This window comes from Scyliorhinus canicula, chromosome 11 (genome assembly GCF_902713615.1).
Source record: "Scyliorhinus canicula chromosome 11, sScyCan1.1, whole genome shotgun sequence".
NCBI lineage: Eukaryota > Metazoa > Chordata > Chondrichthyes > Carcharhiniformes > Scyliorhinidae > Scyliorhinus > Scyliorhinus canicula.
In genome coordinates, this window is record NC_052156.1 from 102,943,441 (window position 1) to 102,969,765 (window position 26,325).

Consider the following 26,325-nt stretch of genomic DNA (forward strand, 5'->3'; position numbering starts at 1 on the left):
TCGCCGCTGAGACCTCCCCCGTGTCATTCACCTGCAAGTAATTTTGCATACACCTCCGAAGCCTCTCACAGATCCCCTCCTCCGACAGCAGTCCCACGTCTAGCCTCCATTGCGGGCGTTGGTAGCTCGCCCACCCGATCTGCAGGTCGGTCGATCATGCCAGAGCGGGGCATGGTCTGAGATAGTAATTGCCGAATATTCCGTGTTCTTTACCTCCCCTATACAATCCCTGCTTAGTACGAAGAAATCTATCCTAGAATATACTTTATGGACGTGCGAGTAAAACGAGTAGCCCCTTCCTGTCGGCTGTCTAGCTCTCCAGGGGTCCACTGCCCCCATTTGCTCCATAAACCCTTTCAGCTCCCTTGCCATTGCTGGGAGTCTACCCGTTCTGGGACACGACCGATCCAAAGCCGGGTCAAGGACCATGTTAAAGTCCCCCCCCCATTATTAGCCTGCGAGAGTCCAGGTCCAGGATCTTCCCCAGCACTCTTTTAATGAAGTCCACGTCATTCCAGTTCGGGGCATATATATTCACCAGCACCACTCCTCTCCCCTCCAGTCTGCCCCGTACCATCAGGTATCTGCCCCCCCTGTCTGCGGCTATGCCCTCCGCCTCAAATTGCACCCGCTTGTTGATCATGATTGCCACCTCCCTGGACTTCGAGTCCAAGTCTGAGTGGAAGACCTGGCTAATCCAGCCCTTCCTTAGCCTGGTCTGGTCAGACACTTTCAGATGTGTACCGTACGCCTTCTTAACAACCCTCTCAACCTGGGTGGCAACTTTCAGGGATCTATGAACATGGACACCGAGATCTCTCTGCTCGTCCACACTACCAAGAATCTTACCATTAGCCCAGTACTCTGCCTTCCCGTTATTCCTTCCAAAATGAATCACCTCACACTTTTCTGCATTAAACTCCATTTGCCACCTGTCAGCCCAGCTCTGCAGCTTATCTATGTCCCTCTGTAACTGTAACATCCTTCTGCACTGTCCACAACTCCACCGACTTTAGTGTCACCTGCAAATTTACTCACCCATCCTTCTACGCCCTCCTCCAGGTCATTTATAAAAATGACAAACAGCAACGGCCCCAAAACAGATCCTTGTGGCACACCACTAGTAACTGGACACCAGTCAGAGCATTTCCCATCAACAGGTAAGCGAGCAAAAAGTTGGCAAATTATGTCTAATGTGGGAAAATGTGAAGTTGTTAATTTTGGAAGCGAGACCAAAGTACAGAGTATTGTTTAAATGGAGAAAAACTGCAGAAGGCTGCAACACAAAAGGAGGTGATTCAGAGATGGTTCATGAGGATGATCCCCAGTATGGAGGGTTGTCTTCTGAGCAAAGGTTAAACAGGTTGGGACTCTTTACTCATTGGAATTTAGAAGAATGAGAAGTAATCCCATGAAATCATACAGGTTTCTTCAGGGGCTTGACAGGGTAAATGCTGAGAGGATGTTTCACCTCATGGGAGAGTCTAGGACCAGAAGGCATAGTCTCATAAAGAAGCATAAAGAGGTGCCAATTTAAGACGAGATGAGGAGGAATTTATTCTCAGAGGATTGTGAGTCTTTGGAACTCCTTGCCACAGAGAGCTGTAAGGGCAGAGTCTGAGATAAGGCTGAGATAGATAAATTCTTGATCAGTGAGGAGATCAAGGGTTACAGGGAAAGGGCAGGAAAGTGGACCTGAGGAATGTCTGATCAGCCATGATCCTAATGAATAGTGGAACAGGCTGAGGGGCTAAATGGCCGACTCCTGTTTCTGTTTCTTATAGTCTTATGGTAGAGGCATTGCCATGGCGAGTGCACCAGTTGTTGATGACTGACAGTTAACTGCGAAGCATTGTTTGAAAATGTAAACCTGGCAGCTTAATTCTGATTGGTTAAGGCATTGCCCTGAGGAAAAAACCTAGTGAATGGTTATCACCTATTTTATTCAGCTGAAACAGGCGTAATCTGTGTATGTGTCTTTTCTGTCTGGAAAGAACATGGCTCTGTGTCTCAATATATGCAGTTTCCAGTACACGTAACTGTGCCACACTGCAATCCTGACTGACCATCTTAAATTGGTTGTCAGTGTAATATTTTTGAAAAATAATTTTAGAGTACCCAATTCATTTTTTCCAATTAAGGGGCAATTTAGCGTGGCCAATCCACCTACCCTGCACATCTTTGGGTTGTGGGAGTGAAACCCACACAAACACGGGGGGGAATGTGCAAACTCCACACGGACAGTGACCCAGAGCCGGGATCGAACCTGGGACCTCGGCGCCGTGAGGCAGCAGTGCTAACCACTGCACCACCGTATTTGCATAGAATTTACAGTGCAGAAGGAGGCCATTCGGCCCATCGAGTCTGCACCGGCTCTTGGAAAGAGCATCCCACCCAAGGTCAACACCTCCACCCTATCCCTATAACCCAGTAACCCCACCCAACACTAAGGGCAATTTTGGACACTAAGGGCAACTTAGCATGGCCAATCCACCTAACCTGCACATCTTTGGACTGTGGGAGGAAACCGGAGTACCCGGAGGAAACCCACGCACACACGGGGAGGATGTGCAGACTCCGCACAGACAGTGACCCAAGCCGGAATCGAACCTGGGACCCTGGAGCTGTGAAGCGATTGTGCTATCCACAATGCTACCATGCTGCCGTATTGCCCTCGTCAGTGTAATATTTAGCACACTGAGGATTTTTCTTTATTTTTTTCATGGGTTATGTATGTTGCTGGCAAGCCAGCATTTATTACTCATCCTAAATTGTCCTTGAACTGAGTTACCATTTCAGAGGAGCAGTTAAGAGTCAACCACATTGCTGTGGGTCTGGAGTGACATGTAGGCCAGACCAGGTAAGCACAGCAGATTGTCATCCATAAAGGACATCAGTGAACCAGATGGGTTTTTACAACAATCGATGATCGTTTCATGGTCACCATTGCTGAGATTAACCTTTAATTCCAGATTTTATTAATTGAATTTAAATTCCACCAGTTGTCCTGAGTATTAATAATAATAATCTTTTATTGTCACAATATGAAGTTACTGTGAAAACCCCGAGTTGCCACATTCCGGCGCCTGTTCGGGGAGGCTGGTACGGGAATGGAACCCGCGCTGCTGGTCTTGTTCTGCATTACAAACCAGCTGTCTAGCTCACTGAGCCAAACAAGCTAGCCTGGGCCTCTGGATTAGCAGTCTAGCAGCATTGCCACTGCACCACCATTAAGCATGACGGTCCAGCGGGCGGGAAAGAAGGCAAATAGTATGTTGGCTTTCATTGCGAGAGGATTCAAATACAGGAGCAGGGATGTCTTGTTACAGTTATACAGGGTAAGATCACACTTGGAATATTGTGTGCAGTTTTGGTCTCCTTACCTTAGGAAACATGTTCTTGCTATAGAGGGAGTGCAGCAAGGTTGACTAGATGGATTGTTGGGATGTCGGACTGACATGTGAGGAGAGATTGAGTCAATTAGGATTATTTTTGGTGGAATTTTGAGGAATGAAGAAGGATCTCTTAAAAACCTATAAAATTCTAACAGGACTAGCAGGAAGGAAGTTTCCGAAGATGCGGGAGTCCAGAACCAGGGGTCACAGTCCAAAGATAGAGGGTAGATGATTTAGGACAGAAATGAGGAGAAAATTCTTCGCCCAGAGAGTGGCGAGCCTGTGGAATTTGCTACCACAGAAAGCAGTTGAGGCCAAAACATTGTGGGCGCAATCTACTAGCAACATCGCGCCCAGACGGGAGGGTGACGTGGCCGGTAGATGCTGGGTGAAGCCTTCCACAGGCTTCCTGGCAGCCACTATGCCTCGCGGGTTTCACCCAAGCTCTGCAAGGCGGCACGACCAGAATCCAACCCACAATGGGCAGGACCAAGCCCCACTTGCTTAAGGAGGCGTTAAACCGACGAAGGCCGACTCACACAGGATCTACAGGCCTCCTGGCATCTAACCCTGTTCCCCCATCGCTGAGTTCAGCTCCCCGCGATGAAAATCATTCAACATGTGGGCTAAACCTGTAAGAAACTTGACAGGGCCCAAAAAAGGGACTAATGGCACGATCTAACGGCCTCATCGCGCTTTTGCTTGAGCGCAACGTTACCATGGGGTGTCTGGGGTGCAAACACGGCACCCGTGGCTTTACAGATGCACTTATGGGCTGTTGGTTGGGGGATGCCACACAAATCCTCGCTTGAGCCCTGGAATGATCCTGAGGCATAAGGGTTCAGTGTTGTGGTGACTTTGATGACCACTGGGAGCGGATATCTTCCTCCATGTGGTGCCACGTCCACAAGGAGCTGGGCCCCAACACTGGGGATATCCCCACAACCAGAGGGTGGGTATGTGCACCAGGGAGGTAACGGTGCCCACGTCAGGTAACGTTACCAGGGGGTGTCTGGGGTGCACGCTCTAGTGCCCAGGGGCTCCCACTGTGGCAAGGGTGCCTATGCATGGTGTGCTGGGTACCGGGCTGTAAACCATCGCTGATTGACTGTCCCTCACCCTTGTCAATTCCTTATAAATATTACATGGGATGGATGACATCTTGGATCCCGCGAAAGCTTGTCTCAAAGTGCTACTTGCAGTCCAGGCAGCCCGACACCGGAGAAGGCAGCGGCAGTGGCAGCAGCATCGGCAGAGGCTCGAGGTGGCAGCCCATGTGCAGGGCCCTGCCTCACACCTGGGGACCCGGCTGCCCACCAGGCCAGGAAGGGACCCAGAGGGGGAGGCCAATGACGGCACAAGGTGTCACTGGATGTTCAAATAGATGACGGACAGTGTGTGCCGCAGGAGGCTCTGCCTCAACAAGGGGATGCTGTGGCACCTGTGCCATGTCCTTGAGGACTTGGCATCACATGGACGAGGATACCCGCTCCCAGTGGTCGTCAATGTCAACGCAGCTTTGAACCTTTATGCCTCAGGATCATTCCAGGGCTCAAGCGAGGATTTCTGTGGCATCTCCCAACCAACAACCCACAAGGGCATCCGTGAACCACAGATGCCCTGTTTGCCTAGACAGCAAACTATATAAACTTTGACCTGCACCAAGCCCAAAAGGATGCCTGGGCAGCAGGATTCTCTGCCATCGCTGGGATGCCCCAGGTCCAGGGTGTAATAGATGGCACAAATGTCACCTTGCATGCACCGGGGCATCAGGGAACGCCCTACTTCAACAGGAAGGGGTTCCACTCCCTGAACGTCCAACTTGCGTGTGACCACCACATGAAGATCATGTGCGTGTGTGCATGCTTCCCAAGGAGTGTGCATGACAGCTACATCCTGGTACACTCGGAGATCCCCGGCATCAAGAGACACCCCAGGGTGGCTCTTGGGGGTTCAGGGATACCCGCGTAGGACCTGGCTAATGATGCCAGTATGGAGGCCGGTGATTGCTGGCAAGACCCGATATAATGAGGCCCATGAGGTGAGCACCATTGCTGGGCATGGGTTGGGTGGAACGTGGCATGGTGTTGGATGGGGGCGGTGTTAGGTGCATGGTTGTCGTTAGGTGGGGGGAGAGCGGGGATGGCAGTCAGGACCAGTGCCAGGGGCCGATGCCAACTTACCCGTGCGGCCTGGTGGGGGTCATTTGTCTTTTGTAGCACTGTGTGACGATCCTCCAGGTCACGCTCCCCGTGCTGACGGCTGCTGCCACTTCCTCCCAGGTGGTAGTGGCTGTCCTGTGGCTGACCTGCCAAGCCCCTTGGGGTAACAGGTACACTGTTGCGACTCCACTGTTCAGCAGGCGTGCCAGGTCGGTATGGGTGTCACAATAACACAGTGGCTAGCACAGTTGCTTCACAGCGCCAGGGTCACGGGTTTGATTCCCAGCTTGGGCCACTGTCTGTGCGAAGTCTGCACTTTCTCCCCGTGTCTGCGTGGGTTTCTTCCGGGTGCCCCGGTTTCCTCCCACAGTCCAAAGATGTGCAGGTTAGGTGGATTAGCCGCACTAAATTACACTTAGTGTCCAAAAAGGTTGGTAGGTTTACTGGGTTACGGGGATAGGGTGGCTGGTCCAAAGGCTGGTGCCGACCCGATGGGCTGAATGGCCTCATGCTGCACTGTAAATCCAATGAATTCTATCCCTGAATCTTGGAGCCGGTCTCCTTGGTGGCATGGCTGCATGCTGCAGGATTACTTCTGCGGTAACGGTTTAAGTGCTGCTCCCCTTCGTTAGCAGAGGGGCAGTGAGCACGGTCCCAGCGAATCAGCCTGTGGGACAGTCATTTGCGGTGTGAAGCCCGTGGGGCCTCGTTAAGTGACCAATTAACATTTGATGATCCCTCCGGGTCGACGGTTGGGAAGCTCGTGGCAGTACTCGCTCGCTACCATACTTTGAAGATTTTCTGTTAAATCGCGCCCTAAGTGTCGTTATATAGCGGTGGGGAACTTGCTGGCAGAGCCGGAGGGAAACTCCCAGCAAAATCCGCCACAAATGACACTTAGAAACTTTTCCGTTTCATCTCGCCCTGTATGTTTTCAAGAAGGAGTTAGATATAGCTCTTGGGACTAAAGGGGTCAAAGGATATGCAGGGAAAGTGGGAACAGGTTACTTTGCATAATCAGCCATGATCATAATGAATGGCGGAGGGGGTTCAAAGGGCCGAATGGCCTACTCCTGCTCCGATTTTCTATGTTTCTATGTATTCCCCAAACCCAACCCCTGAACAGACGCATTTAAGGGGAAACTGCATAAGGACATGATGGAGAAAAGAGTAGAAAGCCAAATTGATGTGGTTTGATGAAGTAAGGTGGAAGGAGGCATTGTGGATTATATACACCGTGTGGACGAGTTAGAGTGAATTGCCTGTCCTCAGGAAAACTGAACGTCAGCAGAAGGAGGGGGGGGTGGGGGGGGGGGGGGGGGGGGGAAAGACGTGTGGAGTGGAGGGTGGTGGTGATGGTTTCCGGGGAGCCTGCAGGAGCCAAATCCCGAAGGGAGACTGTGTCCTGCTGCCCGTCCTGGTGTGCCACGTAGGCGTATTGGGGGTTTGCATGGAGCATGGAGAGCATGCTCCTCGCATGCTGCCATAGAAGGACGGGCCCGGGGACTGTCAGCTAGGACGGGAGCGAGACCCCGGAGGTGGACTTCCTGGGGAAGGAAAACAAGCGTTCATGAGGGGTCACTTTAGTAGCTGTACATAGGAGCGACCGGATGGAGTGGAGCGCATCGGGGAGGACCTCCTGCCAGCAGGAGGCTGGGAGATTATTTCACCGTCGGGCCAGAAGGACGGCCTTCCAGACCATCGCGCTCTCCCTCTCCACCTGTCCGTTTCCCCGGGGGTTGTAGCTGGTCGTCCTGCTGGAGGCGATGCCTTTGCTGAGCCAGAACTGACGCAACTCATCGCTCATAAAGGAGGAACCCCGATCGCTGTGGATATAGGCGGGGAACCCCAACAGGGTGAAAAGGCTGTGCAGTGCCTCGATGACGGTGGCAGAGGTCATGTCAGAGCAGGGTATGGCGAAGGGGTATCTGAAGTACTCATCAACGATGTTGAGGAAGTACACGTTACGATCAGTGGAGGGTTGAAGTCCATGCTGAGGTGCTCAAAGGGGCGGGAGGCCTTTACCAGGTGTGCTCTGTATGGCCGATAGAAGTGCGGTTTGCACTCCGTGCACACCTGGCAGTCCCTGGTTACGGACCTGACCTCCTTGATGCAGTAAGGGAGGTTGTGAGCCTTGATGAAATGGAAAAAGCAGGTAACCCCCGGGTGACAGAGGTCGTTGTGGAAGGCCAGGAGTCGGTCTACTTGTGCGGCGGCACATGTACCGCGGGATAGGGCATCTGGGGACTCATTGAGCTTCCCAGGACGATACAAGATATCATAATTGTAGGTGGAGAGCTCGATCCTCCACCTCAGAATCTTGTCGTTCTTAATCTTGCCCCGCTGTGCGTTATTGAACATGAAGGCAAACGACCGTTGGTCAGTGAGGAGAGTGAATCGCCTGCCAGCCAGGTAATGCCTCCAGTGTCTCACAGCTTCAACGATGGCCTGGGCCTCCTTTTTCACAGAGGAGTGTCGAATATCGGAGGCATGGAGAGTACAGGAGAAGAAAGCCACAGGTCTGCCCGCCTGGTTGAGTGTGGCGACCAGAGCAAAGTCCGATGCATCGCTTTCCACTTGAAATGGGATGGACTCATCCACATCGTGCATCACGGCTTTGGCAATGTCTGCTTTAATGCGGTGGAAGGCCAGTTGGGCCTCGGCCGTCAGGGGAAAAGTAGTAGATTTGATCAGTGGGCGGGCCTTGTCCGTATAGTTGGGGACCCACTGGGCATAGTAGGAGAAGAACCCCAGGCATCTCTTCAGGGCGCATGCGGTCGGGGTCGGGCCTTAGGAGTCCGTGTTCCACGACGTAACCAAGGATGGCCAGACGTGTCGTGTGAAAGACGCATTTCTCTCTATTATAAGTTAGGTTCAGGAGTTTCGCGGTGTGGAGGAAGCTCCGGAGGTTCTCGTCACGGTCCTGCTGGCCATGGCCGCAGATGGTGATGTTGTCCAGGTACAGGAACGGGGCCCGCAGCCCGTACTGGTCAACCATTCGGTCCATTTCCCTTCGGAAGGCCGAGACCCCATTAATAGAACATAGAACATAGAACGATACAGCGCAGTACAGGCCCTTCGGCCCACGATGTTGCACCGACATGGGAAGTCAAAAACTAAAGGCCATCTAACCTACACTATGCCATTATCATCCATATGCTTATCCAATAAACTTTTAAATGCCCTCAATATTGGCGAGTTCACTACTGTTGCAGGTAGGGCATTCCACGGCCTCACCACTCTTTGCGTAAAAAACCTACCTCTAACGTCTGTCCTATATCTATTACCCCTCAATTTAAGGCTATGTTCCCTCGTGCTAGCCACCTCCATCCGTGGGAGAAGGCTCTCACTGTCCACCCTATCTAACCCTCTGATCATTTTGTATGCCTCTATTAAGTCACCTCTTAACCTTCTTCTCTCTAACGAAAAAAACCTCAAGTCCATCAGCCTTTCCTCATAAGATTTTCCCTCCATACCAGGCAACATCCTGGTAAATCTCCTCTGCACCCGTTCCAAAGCTTCCACGTCCTTCCTATAATGAGGCGACCAGAACTGTACGCAATACTCCAAATGCGGCCGTACCAGAGTTTTGTACAGCTGCAACATGACCTCATGGCTCCGGAACTCAATCCCTCTACCAATAAAGGCCAACACACCATAGGCCTTCTTCACAACCCTATCAACCTGGGTGGCAACTTTCAGGGATCTATGTACATAGACACCGAGATCCCTCTGCTCATCCACACTGCTAAGAATTTTACCATTAGCCAAATATCCCGCATTTCTGTTATTCTTTCCAAAGTGAATCACCTCACACTTCTCTACATTAAACTCCATTTGCCACCTCTCAGCCCAGCTCTGCAGCTTATCTATGTCCCTCTGTAACCTGCAACATCCTTCCACACTGTCTACAACTCCACCGACTTTAGTGTCGTCTGCAAATTTACTCACCCAACCTTCTGTGCCCTCCTCTAGGTCATTTATAAAAATGACAAACAGCAACGGCCCCAGAACAGATCCTTGTGGTACGCCACTCGTAACTGAACTCCATTCTGAACAGTTGCCATCAACCACCACCCTCTGTCTTCTTTCAACTAGCCAATTTCTGATCCACATCTCTAAATCACCCTCAATCCCCAGCCTCCGTATTTTCTGCAATAGCCGACCGTGGGGAACCTTATCAAACGCTTTACTGAAATCCATATACACCACATCAACTGCTCTACCCTCGTCTACCTGTTCAGTCACCTTCTCAAAGAACTCGATAAGGTTTGTGAGGCATGACCTACCCTTCACAAAACCATGCTGACTATCCCTAATCATATTATTCCTATCTAGATGATTATAAATTGTATCTCTTATAATCCTCTCCAAGACTTTATCCACAACAGACGTGAGGCTCACCGGCCTATAGTTACCGGGGTTATCTCTACTCCCCTTCTTAAACAAAGGGACCACATTTGCTATCCTCCAGTCCTCTGGTACTATTCCTGTAGCCAATGATGACATAAAAATCAAAGCCAAAGGCTCAGCAATCTCTTCCCTGGCTTCCCAGAGAATCCTAGGATAAATCCCATCAGGCCCCGGGGACTTATCTATTTTCACCTTGTCCAGAATTGCCAACATTTCTTCCCTACGCACCTCAATGCCATCTATTCTAATAGCCTGGGTCTCAGCATTCTCCTCCACAACATTATCTTTTTCCTGAGTGAATACTGACGAAAAGTATTCATTTAGTATCTCGCTTATCTCCTCAGCCTCCACACACAACTTCCCACCACTGTCCTTGACTGGCCCTACTCTTACCCTAGTCATTCTTTTATTCCTGACATACCTATAGAAAGCTTTTGGGTTTTCCTTGATCCTACCTGCCAAAGACTTCTCATGTCCCCTCCTTGTTCGTCTTAGCTCTCTCTTTAGATCCTTCCTCGCTTCCTTGTAACTATCAAGCGCCCCAACTGAAACTTCACGCCTCATCTTCACATAGGCCTCCTTCTTCCTCTTAACAAGAGATTCCACTTCTTTGGTAAACCACGGTTCCCTCGCTCGACCCCTTCCTCCCTACCTGACTGGTACGTACTTATCAAGAACATGCAATAGCTGTTCCTTGAACAAGCTCCACATATCCAGTGTGCCCAACCCTTTCAGCCTACTTCTCCAACCTACACATCCTAAGTCATGTCCAATGGCATCATAATTGCCCTTCCCCCAGCTAATGATGCCGAAGGGAACCCTGAGGAAGTGATAGAGGCGGCCATCTGCCTCGAAGGCAGTGTATCGGTGGTCCTTCGAGCGGATGGAGAGCTGGTGGTACGCAGACTTCAAGTCGACTGTAGAGAAGACTCAATACTGCGCAATCTGATTGACCATGTCAGATATGCGGGGGAGGGGTACACATCGAGCTGTGTGTGCCGGTTGATGGTCTGGCTATAATCGATGACCATCTGGTGCTTCTCCCCAGTCTTGACGACCACCACTTGGGCTCTCCAGGGCTGTTACTAGCCTCAATAATCCCCTCTCGCAGGAGTTGCTGGACTTCCGACCGGATGAAGGTCCTGTCCTGGGCACTGTAGCGTCTGCTTCTGGTAGCGACGAGCCTACAGTCCGAGGTGAGGTTTGCGAAAAGGGAGGGTGGGGCGACCTTAAGGGTCGCGAGGCTACAGATGGTGAGGGGGGGGAGGGGGCAGGGGTCCATTGAACTTCAAGGTAAGACTCTGAAGGTGGCATTGGAAGTCGAGCCCCACTAATAAGGCAGCACAGAGGTGGGGGAGGACTTAGAGCCTAAAGTTGGTGTACTCTACGCCTTGCACGGTGAGGGTTGCGACGCTGTACCCCCGGATTTCCACAGTGTGGGATCCGGAAGTCAGGGAGATTTTCTGGGTCGCAGGTAGGATGGGGAGGAAGCAGCGGCTTACCGTATCCGGGTGTATGAAGCTGTCTATGCTCCCGGAGTCGAAAAGGCAGGCCGTCTTGTGCCCGTTGATCCTGACGGTCATCGTGGACATCGCGAGGTGGTGCGGCCGGGACTGGTCCAGTATGACGGAGGCAAGTGTCAGAAGATGGTTGGTGGGCCGATCGGCAGTAGCAGTGGCCAGCGTACGGTCGGGCGAGCTGGGTTCCCGGGAGGCAGCAGAGGGGTCCCAAGATGGCATCCAAGATGGCGGTCCCCGTGGGTCGCACATGGCGGGTGAGGTGCAAGATAGCGTCCAAGATGGCAGCCCCCGTGGGTCGCACGTGTCGGCTGAGATTAAAGCTGGCGGTGCTCACGGGTCGCACATGGTGGGTGGCACGGCAGCTGGGGGTGGCACCGACAGGCAGCAGGCAGATTTAACGGGAGGGGGTAGGGCCTGGCAGGCTTTTGCGAAGTGGCCCTTCTTCCCTCAGCCATTACAAGTGGCGTTCCATGGTGGGCAGCGTTGTTGGGGGTGATTATTCTGGCCGCAGAAGTAGCACCTAGGGCTTGCGTCGCGCCCGAATAGGCTGATAGCCGCGCCCACGAGGCCCACGAGGGTGCCGCGCGGTCAGAGGTGTAGGCCCCCAGGTTCTGGGAGGCCACCTCCAGTGAGTTGGAGAGCTGGACTGTCTCTGGGAGGCCGAGTGTCCCCCCCTTCTAATATATGTTGGTGGATATAGTTCGAGTGTATACCCGCGACATAGGCATCCCTGATCAGCAGCTCCGTGTGCTGGGTAGCCGATATCGCCGGCAGTCACGGTTTCAACAGAGGATGCGCAAGGTGCGTGGGAATTCCGCGAGTGATTCCCCAGGGCGTTGCCGTCTCGTGGTGAGGAGGTGCCGAGCATATACCTGGTTGACGGATTTCACATAGTGTCCTTTAAGCAGCGTTATTGCCTCCGCGTACGATGGGGCGTCCCTGATGAGGTTAAAGACTCTTGTGCTCACCCGTGCATGGAGGACCTGCTTCTTCTGGAGGTCTGTGAAGTCCTTGTTGAAGGACGCGAGATAGGCCTCGAAGCAGCTTAGCTAGTGTTCAAAAATCTCTGTAGCGTCAGCTGCTTGTGGGTCCAGTTACAGGCGATCGGGCTTGAGTGAGGAGTTCACCTTGAGTGAAGCGTCCATCTAAGAAGTTTAGTGTATTAAATTGATGCACCATCAATAATACACGACGAGTTGATAAAGTTAACTGAGGCTTTAATACAGTGTTCTTCAAACTTTTTTTCCGGGGACCCATTTTTACCAACTGGCCAACCTTCGGGACCCAAACCGGCCGATCTTCGGGACCCAACCCGGCCGACCTTCACGACCCACGCCGGCCGACCTGAGCGGCCCACCATTTTCTCTTATTAAAAGCCGGCTGCTGCGCGGGGATTTGCGTGATCCCCGAGTTTGAAGAACACTGCTTTAATACACTAAACAGCAAGCCTCCAGCCTCTGGACCCGAACTGGGGCCGGAGGCGGAGACTTACCACCTTTATACGGAAGCCCCGAGGGGAGGAGCCACAGGCGGAGCCAGCCTGGACAAGCCCAGACATGTACAATACAGCACAGTGAATATAATACAATAACGTGGTTTACCGCACATGGCAGTGAAAAATAAGAGACAGGGAATCTAATATACGGGTAGTTAGGAGCTAGGGCAGGGGTGGTAGTTGGTTATGTTATTGTAATATTATTGCGTATGTCGGGTTGCTTGGTGTTTAGAATGTTAATTTGTTAAACTGTGAAAATTACAAATGCTTCAAAAAAACGTTTTCTAAAAAAAGAATTGCCCGTCTTTGTCCTGTAAATATTATGTAATTTTGTCTAATGGCCCTGTTTTAAATTAATTGACGGGATGTGAGAGTCGCTGGTTAGGCCAGCATTTATTGCCCATCCCTAGTTTCCTTCAGAAGGTGGTAGCGAGGTGTCTTCTTGAACCGCTGCTGTCCTTGAGGTGTAGGTACACCCACTGTGCTGTTAGGGAGAGAGTTCCAGGATTTTGTCCCAGCGACAGTGAAGGAACGGTGATATATTTCCAAGTCAGCGTGGTGAGTGACTTGGAGAGGAACCTCCAGCTGGTGGGGTTCCCAGGTATCTGATGCTCTTGTTCTTCCAGATGGTAGTGGTCGTGGGTTTGGAATGTGTTGTCTACTGTTTTAAATCTGGGACATTCATTTATTCCAGCTTGTCTCTTCCATTATTTTCAGGCGACCTAAGAGCAAAAGGCTAACCTCGTCCATCGTTGCTAAACAGAGGAAAACCATTACTACTGAGTTAGGCGAGCGACATGGTTCATCTGTCGTTGGGCTTAACGTCTTTATTTCTGCATATGCTGATGAAATCGAACATATGTATTATTTTGAGAAACTGAAAAATTCTGCCTCTTCTCTGCTGACCGAGATTAATGGGATGATTCTTCACTGTAAGATTGCAGGAATCCCATTTCCGCGGGGTCTGGAGAACATTTTGAACTACTGCTGGAGTGATTTCGTCAAGGAGGTGGCCTATAGCAGGAAGAGATGGCCAACTGCAGCCTGCCGATACATCTGTGAGACCAGGAGAGCCTCGCTAAAATCGCCAAAGACTATTGGTAGTCTGTCACCTCAAAGCATTGAATCCGACAAGATCGGAAGCAGGTCCAAGTCTGTCACGGTGTCAGATGAGTTGACAGAAAAAGTAACTGTGAAAATAGAGCAGGAACCCGTTTCACTTACTGCAGCCAATCGTAAGTCAATCTCAGGCAATGATTCACCTACCTATTGTACTATCTCAGCTCTAGAAAGCGAGACTTGCATTTGTAGAACGCAGTTCACAGCCTCCGAGCATCCCAAAGTGCTTCCCTGCCAATGACGTACCTTTTAAAATGTACTCACTGTTGTAATGTAGGAAACGTGACAGCCAATTTTGACACAGCAAGCTCCCACAAACAGCAACTAAATAAGTGACCAGGTCTTCTCTTTAGGTGCTGGTTGAGGAAGAAATATTGGCCAAGAGGCGAGGGAGAATTCCAGTGCTCTTAAAATAGTGCCGTGGGGAATCTTTTATGTCCATGTGAGGGAGCAGACGGAGCCTCTAATTCATATCTCACCCAAAAGACGACACAACCGACAGTCAAGCATTCCCTCAGTGCTGCACTGGAGTGTCAGCTAGCTGTCTGTACTTAAGTCTCTGGGATTTCCACTCACAACCTTCAAGAGAAAGAGCTCTACCACTGAGCCAATGTGAAAGTCAGAGATAGGCCGGGATTTTCTAGCCCACCGACGGGGATGCAGCGGATCAGCCAACAGTCCATTGACTTTCGATGGGACTGGAACATCCCCAGTGGGTTTGGGTGGTATGGTGCTGGTAGGCGCAGCTGGAAAATCCTGGGCCATAGATAGGAAAATTCGACAGAAAGGAGAGATTTCTTCAATGATTGAGGTGAGAAAGAAAGTTGAACATGTGTATATTTGGGGAGGGGGGGGGGGGGGGGGAGAAGAGAGAGACAGATGGAGAGAGCGAGAGAGAAAGGAAAGGAGAGAGAAAGAGTCAGAAGGCTGTCAGATTGTTAATTTTTTTACTCCGCAGTAGATCAATAATTTTGATGTTCTCTTCTAATATATTCCAATATTTACAACTCCTGTATTCTTAGGGTTCTGTTCGCTTTTCATGTACCAGTAAAAAAAATGAAGGAATGTGCAAAGTCAGCAAATGTCCAATCAACATTTGATTCAAATCTCTCTGTGGCCTCATACCTCCTTATCTCTCAAACCAAATGTCATAAATTCAACTCTATATAACCTTTCATCCTGCTATTACTGTGTATGACTGGCTTCATGTTCAATGTCTTGGATTAGCATTTAGAGTAACTAGAACTCCCTAACAGCCCTATGGTGTAGTTAGACACAGAATGCAGTGGTTTAAGAAGGTGCCTCACCACCAGCTCTTCTAGGGCAACCGGGGATGGGAACTAAATGCTGGCCTTGCAAGTGATATGCTCGCATCCCATGCAAGAGTTAGAAGAAAATGTTTTCTGTGCATAATTTAGAATTGCTGCTTTATATTTCCTGGTTTAGACTTCGAGGGGGAATTTTACATTCAGAAATCGGGTGCGCTGCCCTCCCAAGCATGCATAAAGTCAGGTGTGATGACATCGGGTCACTAACCCTATCAGTGTTCCCTGTTATTATAGTGTATATTGAACAGCAACTTCCACAGTCTGCACACACAAAGTTAAGCATAGAAATCTGGAAGTTCCTGTCTGAGTTAACCTGCTAAGTGATAACAATGTCTTGCTGATAGATTCACCATCAAAATCAATGTAGGGCATGACGTTGCTGTACTCCTTATCCATTAACAAATAGAAAAGATTAGGTCTGATGCATTCAGATGTAAATGAAATTAATTTTAATGTTGTGATAAGTCATAAACACCGCCTCGTAACCTCTCTGGCCCTGAAATTGTAATGGTATTGGTGCGGGGTGTCATGTCTTCCAAACTTGCGTAGTTGCCGGAGCATGGCTGCCTTTTGATTTGAGGATTATGTCTCCTCGTGTTTGCGAGTTTCTACTATGGGTTTTCATGTGACTGAACAGGCCGATTCTCAACCCACACATCTTAAGGCAGATGGGGAAGGATGTCCCATGGGGCGGGCAGTGGGATCTGGAGTGCAGGATTTGCTTTTCCTTTCCTTCTCTACCGTCACTCTACCTCATCATTGAAACCCGGTGACTCAACACGGTGCAACTTGATGGACAAGTTGTTGCCATTTTTAAAAGTTAATTAAAAAAAAAAAGTTTTTATTGGGTTTTCACAACTTGGGCGGGATTCTACCCTACCGGCGGGATGGGGGGTCCCGGTGCCGAGGAGTGGCGCGAGCCACTCCGGCATCGGGCCGCCCCAAAGGTGAAGAATCGTACGCAACTTCAGGGTCTAGGCCCATCCTGGAGTGGATTGCGCCCCGCCGGCCGGCGAGGAAGGGTCTTGGCGCCACGCCAACCGGCGCGTGTGCTGGCGTCATCCCGGCGCATGCGTGGGAGGGTTCGTCTCCGCACTGGCCATGGCAGAGGACCACAGCGGCCAATGCGGAGGAATAGAGTGCCCCCATGGCTTAGGCCCGCCCACGGATTAGTGGGCCCCGATCGCGGACCAGGCCACCGTGGGGGCACCTCTCGGGGCCCTGAGAACCTCGGAGGCCGCCCGCGCTGCCAGGTCCCGACGGAAAGGACCTACTCTAATTTACGCCGGTGGGACTGGCAAAAAAAAAAAAACGGGCGGCCACTCGGCCCATCGCGGGCCGGAGAATCGCCGTGGGTCCGCAGCCAGCATCCGCCGACCGGCATGCACGATTCCCGCTCCTGGCAAATATGCAGCGCCGGAGAATTCGGCAGGCGGCGGGGGCGGGATTCTCACCATCCCCCGGCGATTCTCCGACCCGGCGGGTGGTCGGTTAATCCCACCCCTTATATTTCACAACTCATAAATTACATATCACAAAACCGCGCAGGAAAGGCAATTAAAGAAGACAAACAGAAACCAGGATGTGGGGCAGAAAATAAATCAGGAGATAGAAAAGGCATGTAAAAAAGGCAAAATAACAATAATCACGGGGGACTTCAATATGCAGGTGGATTAGGAAAATCAGGTTGGTAGTGGATCCCAAGACAAGGAATTTGTGAAATGTCTAAGATGTTTTTTTGGAGCAGCTTGTAACAGAGCCTACTAGGGAACAGGCGATTCTGGATTTGGTGATGTGTAATGAGGCAGACATGATTAGGGAACTTAAGGTGAAGGAACCCTTAGGGAGCAGTGACCACAATATGATCGAATTTACCCTGCAGTTTGAGAGGGAGAAGCTGGAGTCAGATGTAATGGTATTACAAGTAAATAAGGGTAACTACAAAGACATGAGGGAGGAGCTGACCAGAGATGATTAAAAAATGAGCCTAGCAAGTAAGACAGTGGAACAGCAACGGCAGGAGATTTTGGGGGTTATTAGGGAGGCACAACAGAAATTCTTCCCAAGGAGGAGGAAACATGTGAAGTGGAGTACAAGGCATCCATGGCTGATGAGGGAAGTCAAGGACAGCATAAAAGCTAAAGAAAATGCATACAAAGTGGCGAGGATTAGTGGGAAGCCAGAGGATTGGCAAGTCTTTAAAAGCGAGCAGAGGACATCTAAAAAAGCAATAAGTGGGGAGAAGATGAAGTATGAGTGCAAGCTAGCTAGTAATATAAAGGAAGGTAGGAAGAGTTTTTTCAATATATAAAAGGTAAGAGAGAGGCAAAAATAGACATTGGATTACTGGAAAATGTGGCTGGAGAAGTAATAATAGGAAACAAAGAAATGGCAGAGGAACTAAACAGTCACTTTGCTTCAGTCTTCATGGTGGATGACACCAGTGGGATGCCAGAGCTCCAGGAGAACCAGAGGCCAGAGGTGAGTGCAGTGACCATTACTAAGGAGAAGGTTCTGGGGAGATTGAAAGGTCTGAAGGTGGATAAATCACCTGGACCGGATGGATTACACCCCAGGGTTCTAAAAGCGATAGCTCAGGAGATTGTGGAGGCATTGGTGGTGATCTTTCAGGAATCACTGGAGGCAGGAAGGGCCCCAGAGGACTGGAAAGTGGCTAATGTAACACCGCTGTTTAAGAAGGGAAGGAGGCAGAAGACGGGAAATTATAGGCCGGTTCGCCTGACTTTCGCCATTGGTAAGATTTTAGAGTCCATTATTAAAGATGAGATCGCAGAGTACTTGGAACTGCATGATAAATAGGACTGAGTCAGCACAGCTTCGTCAAGGGGAGGTCATGTCTGACAAATCTGTTAGAGTTCTTTGAGGAGGTAACAAAGAAGTTAGACAAAGGAGAACCAGTGGACGTGATTTATTTAGATTTTCAGACGCCTTTGACAAGATGCCGCATAGGAGTCTGTTAAATAAGTTAAGAGCCAAAGTGTTACGGGTAGCATCCTGGCATGGATAGAGGATTGGCTGACTGGCAGAAGGCAGAGAGGGGGATAAAGGGGTCTTTTTCAGGATGGAAGCCGGTGACTAGTGGTATACCTCAGGGGTCGGTACTGGGACCACAACTTTTCACAATATACATTAATGATCTGGAAGAAGAAACTGAAGGCACTGTTGCTAAGTTTGCAAACGATACAAATATCTGTAGAGGGACAGGTAGAATTGAGGAAGGAAGGGGGCTGCAGAAGGATTTGGACAAGCTAGGAGAGTGGCAGTGAAGTGGCAAATGAAATACAATGTGGAAAAGTGTGAGGTTATGCACTTTGGAAGGAGGAATTTAGGCATAGACTATTTCCTAAATGGGGAATTGCTTAGGAAATCAGAAGCACAAAGGGGCTTGGGAGTCCTTGTTCAAGATTCTCTTAAGGTTAACGTGCAGGTTAAGAAGGCAAATGCAATGATAGCATTCATGTCAAAAGGGATAGAATGACAAAAAGGCTAGAATACACTGTTGCTAAGTTTGCAGATGATACAAAGATCTGTAGAGGGGCAGGTAGTATTGAGGAAGCAGGCGGGCTTCAGAAGGACTTGGACAGGCTAGGAGAGTGTGGGCAAAGAAGTGGCAGATGGAATACAATGTGGAAAAGTGTGAGATTATGCACTTTGGAAGGAGAAATGGAGGCATTGACTATTTTCTAAAAGGGAAGATGCTTAGGAAATCAGAAGCACAAAGGGACTTAGGAGTCCTTGTTCATGATTCTCTTAAGGTTAACGTGCAGGTTCAGTCGGCAGTTAGGAAGGCAAATACAATGTTAGCATTCATGCCGAGAGGGCTCGAGTACAAGAGCAGGGATGTACTTCTGAGGCTGTATAAGGCTCTGGTCAGACCCCATTTGGAGGATTGTGAGCAGTTTTGGACCCCGTATCTAACGAAGGATGTGCTGGCCTTGGAAAAGGATCCAGAGGAGGTTCACAAGAATGATCCCTGGAATGTAGAGCTTGTCATATGAGGAACGGTTGAGGACTTTGGGTCTGGCCTCGTTGGAATTTAGAAGGACGAGGGGGTATCTTATTGAAACTTACAGGATACTATGTGGCCAGGATAGAGTGGACATGGAGAGAATGAAAGGGGCTTCGGGCTGGATGTCCAAAGCGCACCTGGAATTTTATGTATAGTCCTGGTCACCACATTACAGGAAGGACTTCAATGCCCTGGATAGAACGCAGAGGAGATTCACAAGAATGTTGCCAGGGCTTGAAAATTGCAGCTACAAGGAGAGATTAGATAGGCGAGGAATGTTTTCTTTAGAACAGAGGGGGTGACCTAATTGAGGTGTACAAAATTATGAGAGGCCTAGATAGACAAGAAAGGGTAGACAAGAAAGATGTGTTATACTTAGCTAAGGGGTCGATTACCAAGGAGCACAGATTTAAAGTGATTGGTGGAAGGATTAGAGGGGACATGAGGAAAAACTTTCAACCCAAAGGTTGATGGATGTCACTGTCTAAATTGGTGGTTGAGGCTGAAACGCTCAGCCTATTTAAAAGATACCTGGATCTGTATCTAAAATGCTGTAATTTGAAAGGCTACAGACCAGGTGCTGGAAAATGGGATTTAAGTGAATGGCTAGTTTCTTCTTTCTCTTTTCTGGCTGGCACAGACATGATGGGCTGAATGGCTGCCTTCTGCACAGTGACGGTTCTATAGTTCACCTGCTAAGTTTCAGGCGATAGGTCTATTGGAATCTGACCCTGATCGCTATTTAAGTTTGGACAGACTGGAACATGCACCATGCTTACTCCATCCAGTTTCACACGTGATGGAGCCGAAATGACCAGAAACTGGACACTAAATAAAATGTTACTCAATTGTTATTTGTTGCATGATAAAGTGGAGACTGAGTTGAGGCAATTAGAGGATTTGGGCATCATCAAGCCTGTAGAATTTACAGAGTAGGCAGCACCTGTTGTACCTGTAGTCAAAGCTGACAAGACCATTTGCATCTGCTGAGACTGCAAGTTGACCAGGCAGTGAAATGAGACAGCTGAACATTTTCCAAAATAATAATAATAATCTTTATTGTCACGAGTAGGCTTACAGTAACACTGCAATGAATTTACTGTGAAAATCCCCCAGTTGTCACATTCCGGCACCTGCTCGGATACAAAGAGGAAGAATTCAGAATGTCCAAATTACCTAACAGCACGTCTTTCGGACTTGTGGGAGGAAATCAGAGCACCTGGAGGAAACCCACGCAGCCACGGGGAGAACATGCAGACTCCGCACGAACAGTGACCCAAGCCAGGAATTGAACCTGGGACCCCTGGGCCATGATTCTCCGCAACCACGATGGGTGGGAGAATAGCGGGAGGTCCGCTCCCGCACCTCCCGCTATTCTCCCACCCCCCCAAAATGGCGTGTCTGGATTTCCGACACGCCGTTCGGAGAAACGCGGGCTGCCGTTTTTCACGGCGGCCCGTGATTCTCCGACCCGGATGGGCCGAGCGGCCTGCCGTTCCCGACGGCGGCAACCACACCTGGTCGCTGCCGTCGTGAACATGGCGTGCCAGTTAAGTGTGGGGCCTGGGGGGGGGTGGATCGGGGATCGAGCACCACGACCGTGCTCGGGAGGGGACAGGCCCGCAATCGGTGCCCACCTATCGTCGGACTGGCGTCTCAAGGAGACGCACTCTTTCCCCTCCGCCGCCCCGGTAAGATCAAGCCGCCACGTCTTGCGGGGCGGCTGAGGGGAAAGACGGCAACCGCGCATACGCGGGTTTGAGCTGTCCAACCCGCGCATGCACGGCTGACGTCATTAGGCGCCGCCGCGGTGTCATTTTTAGTGCGCCGGGCCTTGAAGCCAGGGACATGGCCCGGCTGCCGAGTTTCCCGTTACGGCCCGCCTATCCCCCCGGGTAGGGGAGAATAGGGGGCCGGGAGAGGCTTCCGACGCTGTCGTGAACCTCTCCAGGTTTCATGACGGCGTCGGGCCTTGCGGAGAATTCTGCCCCACAGCTGTGAAGCAACACTGCTACCTACTGTGTTACCGTGCTGCCCAATAGAGGGCCTGTGTGCGAAGTTGGCTGTGGTCTAACATACACCAAGTTAGACATGAGTCATGCATACCAGCATCTGAACTGGATGATGCTTCCAGAGAATTTGTTACCATTAGGGCGCACATGGGGCTATAGCATTATACGCATTCATCATTTGGGGTCTCACCGGCTTGTGCCATTTTTTTAATATACTATGGACAGTCTGCTGCAAGATTTATCAAAAGTAATCATTTACTTTGTCAACGTATTAATAACGGGAGCGACAGAAGAGGAGCAGCTATCCAACCCAGAGGAAGTTTTATAAAGATTCCAGAAAGCTGGAGTGTGGTTGAAGAGAGAGAAGTGCACCTTTCAAGCGAATGAGGTGGCTTATCTAGGTTATAGAGTGGATGCACAAGGCTTACATCCAACAGGAGATAAAGTAAGACCTATTAAGCAAGCACCAGCCTAAGGAATGCATCAGAGCTAAATTCTTTTCTCAGAATTGTAAATTACTATGGGCAGTTCATTCACAATTTCTAAACAATGCTAGCACCCCTGCATGCACTGTTTAAAAAACACCAGAAATGGTATCGGAAATAATAATAATAATAAAAATCTTCACTTGTGATGTGCCTCCATATGGAGTTGGTGTTGTTTTGTCACATACAAGGAATGATGGGACAGAAAGACCCATTGGGCTGGATTCTCTGTTATTGGGACTATGTCCCCAAGCCATCGTAAAAACTGTGGCCTTTCATGCCAGAAAAACTGGCGTGAAAGGGCCACTAATTGCTAGCCCTGCAGGGGGCTAGCAGGGACCTGGCGTAAATCTAGCAGCTTTTACTGCAGGTACGGGCCCCCGCACGTCCGCGTCGGAGGCCGCGCATGCGCAGGGTGGCGGCCTCCAGCGGTCATTCCCTGCTCCATGACAGACTCAGATCGGCGGAGCTGGACCCTCCAAATACTGCCCCGATCGGCCACACGCCCGACCTGGACCGCTCGCCCAAAATTAGCACGGTGCTGTAAAAGGCCCCCCCCCCCCCCCCCAGCCCTCCGACCGGCCCTCCCAAGACCAGGGCTGCTGCGGACTGAGTTTGCAGCTGCCATGCTAGTTTTCCGACTGGCAGGACCATGTTAGATCCATGCTGTCGGGATTTGCCGGTTGGGGGCAGAGAATGGTGAGGCAGGCCTCCAGCAATGGCTGCAGGTAGGCGATATGCAGCGCGGCGTACTCTCCAAGTACAACGCTTTTCGGGGCCTGCAGAATCGGGGAACCGGCGGCGATCCCGATTCCGTGTGGGAAACTGGAATCTTGGCACCGGCAGCAATTTTGGTGTTGGGGTGCGGAGAATCCAGCCCCTTGTCTTTATTTCAAGGACCCTGACTGATGCAGACAGGGGATATTCACAAATTGAGGAGGGCCTGGACGTCATCTTTGGTATCAGAAAATTTTGCCAATAGGAGGCACTTCATAGTCATCACCTTTACTTTGCCTTTTCAAGGAAGATAAATTAATCGGCCCAATCGCTTCTGCAATGATTCAGCATTGGGCTTTATCATTGGCTATTTACAAATACACTTTCCAACACCGACCAAGGCACAAATCTTCCATTCCCAGAAAGTATGGCATCCCCATCAGTGCCTCAGGAAATCGTCTTAAATTTACGTTACATTATCTGCATCTGCACAACAGATAAAGGACTCGACCCAGAGAGATCTGATATTGTCAAAAGTCAAGCATATGACTCCACATGGCTGGCGTTACACCAGTATGTCATAACATAAGACCATAGGACCATCAAACATAGGAGCAGAATTAGGCTACTTGGCCCATCGAGTCTGCTCCGCCATTCAATCATGGCTGATATTCTCTCATCCCCATTCTTCTGCCTTCTCCCCATAACCCCTGATCCCCTTATTAATCTAGAACCTATCTATCTCTGTCTTGAAGACACTCAATGAATTGGCCTCCACAGCCTTCTGCGGCAAAGAGTTCCACAGATTCACCACCCTCATGCTGAAGAAAACCCTCCTCATCTCTGTTTTAAAGGATTGTCCCTTTAATCTGAGATGCTGTCCTCTGGTTCTAGTTTTTCCTACAAGTGGAAACATCCTCTCCACGTCAACTCTAGCCAGGCCTTGCAGTATCTTGTATGTTTCAATAAGATCCCCTCTCATCCTTCTAAACTCCAACGAGTACAGACCCAGAGTCCTCAAACGTTCCTCATACGACAAGTTCTTCATTCCAGGGATCATTCTTGTGAACCTCCTCTGGACCCTTTCCAAGGCCAGCACATCCTTCCTTAGATATGGGGCCTGTTATGGGTTAGGGTTTAGAGATTCCCAAAGTGTATCAAGGAGTTCACCTGACCCACAACTTTTAATAGATTGTGGTATGAGGAGCTCACGGTCCACTCTACAGGTGTGGTGCAGCAGAAATGTAAAAGTATTTTTTAAAAGCAAAACAATGTTTATTCTATGAACTCAAGTTAACCTTTTTAAAACATACAGTGAACATCTTAGCAACCATTAATTCAAATACAACCCCCAAAGAATACAACACTAAGTAATCCTTTAAGCTTTCCTTTTAACATCCATTAGACTTAAAACACTCTTTACCAGAAGCACATCAGGTTAAAGTCACTAGTGTTATTAGTTTTAAATCACAAGGATCAATTTATAGTCTTTAGATTACAGAGAGAGATTCATGCACCTTGTGGCTGTGACTGCAGCTGTCCAGCTCTGAAAACAATACTAAAACACACCCTGCAGCAAACAGCCTAAAACGAAGGTAAAAGGCTGACAGACAGCCCAGCATCACCCACTCTCTGACATCACTGCAGTAGTAAACACTCATTTCTTAAAGGTACTCTCACTACAGATACTTATACACACACCCATTTATAAACACCCATTTCTTCAAGGTACTCTCAGAGGATACCTCCCCCCAAGAAAAAAAAATAAACCATTCACTTCAAGATGGTTTCATTTTTCACCTTTTCACTATCCTTTAATAAATGCACACAGTAAATATACACTTTCGTTTCAAAAACACACGCAAGCAGGTATAATAATATAGTCCATTTTTTTTCCTGTTTTTCTTCCTCCAACTGAAATCCTTCTTGATTGACAGTCTCTTTGAACAAGAAGGTCTCTGCATGATCCGTCCATTTCTCTACGCCTCAGCACTTCTCTTTAAAGTCAGATACTTTAGTTCAATATGATCACAGAGTCCCTTGTAATTCTCCAACACAGGAGTATTGGTTATCTCAGCTTTCAGGCAGTCAAATGCCTGTTGAAAATCTGCTGTCCATTGAAATTTTCAACGTTTCTTCAGCAAGTCCATCAGTGGAGCAACCACGCTACATAACATTTCACAAATGTTTGATCAAATCCACTCATGCCAAGAAATCACATTATTTCCCTTCGTCTTGAGGGTATTGAAACTCCTCAAAAACTGTTGGTCCATGTCGGGCTGAAAATGACCAGATCATCGATGTATACCCCACAATTGGGTAATCCTGAAACGACTTTGTTAGTTAACTGTTGAAATGTGGCTGGGGCATTTTCCATGCCAAATGGCATAACTTTGAATTGGTATATACCATCTGGAGTCACAAAAGCTGAAATCTCCTTCACCCTTTCGGATGAAGGTATCTTTAAGTAAATCCAGTTTGGAAATAAATGCTGATTGTCCCATTTTCTCAATGCAATCCTCCAAATGTGGGATAGGATAAGAGTCCGTTCTTGTAACTGCATTAACCTTTCTATAGTTCACACACAACCGTTGGGTACCATCTGGTTTTGGTACCATCACTATGGGTGAGCTCCATTGGCTGCAACCCACTTCAATTATGCCATTTTTAAGCATACTCTCAATCTTTTGTTGACCTGTGCAAATTTTAAAGGGTTAAGTCTGTATGGATGTTGTTTGATTGGAACAGCATTTCCCACATCTACATCATGTATAGCCATTTTAGTACTTACCAATTTATCTCTACAAACTTGCCCACGTGCTATCAATAACTCTTTCAGGTCAGTTTGTTTATCCTCTGGAAGGTATCCCATTTTTTAAGAACATTCGCATATTCCAATTTAATTTGAGGGATGTCAAATTCACAGTCATCTGGATTTGGTTTTTCACTTTGATTTAGAATCATTAAAACCTCCTCCTTTTCCTCTCCTTCCCTTTCAAAGTACCTTTTAAGCATATTCACATGACAGACTCGGCGAGTCTTCCTTCTATCTGGTGTTTTTACCACATAATTCACCTCACTTAATTTCCTTTCAATCTGATAATCACAAAACCTAGCTTTTAAAGGCTCACCTACGACTGGTAACAACACTAAAACTTTATCTCCACTGGCAAAACTACAAACTTTGGATTTCTTGTCCGCTACCCGTTTCATCACATTTTGTGCAACTTTTAAAGGTTGTCTAGCCAATTCACCTGCTCTATTTAATCATTCCCTAAAATTTGACATGTAATCCATAATGTAATTTCTGATTACTCACCCACCAATTTTTCCTTAATCAATTTAAGTGGTCCACTTCTTCATGACCAAAAATTAATTCAAAAGGACTAAATTTGGTTGACTCATTAGGTGCATCCCTAATTGCAAACAGTACAAATGGAATTCCTTTATCCCAATCCTCTGGATAATCTTGACAATAAGCCTTCAACATGGTCTTTAATGTCTGATGTCACCTTTCTAACGCTCCACGCGATTCTGGATGGTACGCGGTTGATTTAAAGTGTTTTATTCCTAAGATATCCATAACTTCTTTGAATAACCTCGAGGTAAAATTTGATCCTTGATCCGATTGTATTTCTGTGGGAAGTCC

General features: G+C 49.0%; 1 protein-coding gene across 6 annotated transcripts in view; it reads left to right on the forward strand.

Moving 5' to 3' along the window:
• LOC119973234 (uncharacterized protein C3orf20-like) overlaps nucleotides 1-26,325 on the forward strand; it is a 260,613-nt gene that overhangs the window by 21,458 nt on the left and 212,830 nt on the right. For all 6 annotated transcript variants that reach the window (XM_038810916.1, XM_038810917.1, XM_038810919.1 and 3 more), the window contains exon 4: nucleotides 13,703-14,220. In XM_038810916.1, the coding sequence (XP_038666844.1) occupies nucleotides 13,703-14,220 (518 nt within the window). The remainder of the gene's footprint in view (nucleotides 1-13,702; nucleotides 14,221-26,325) is intronic.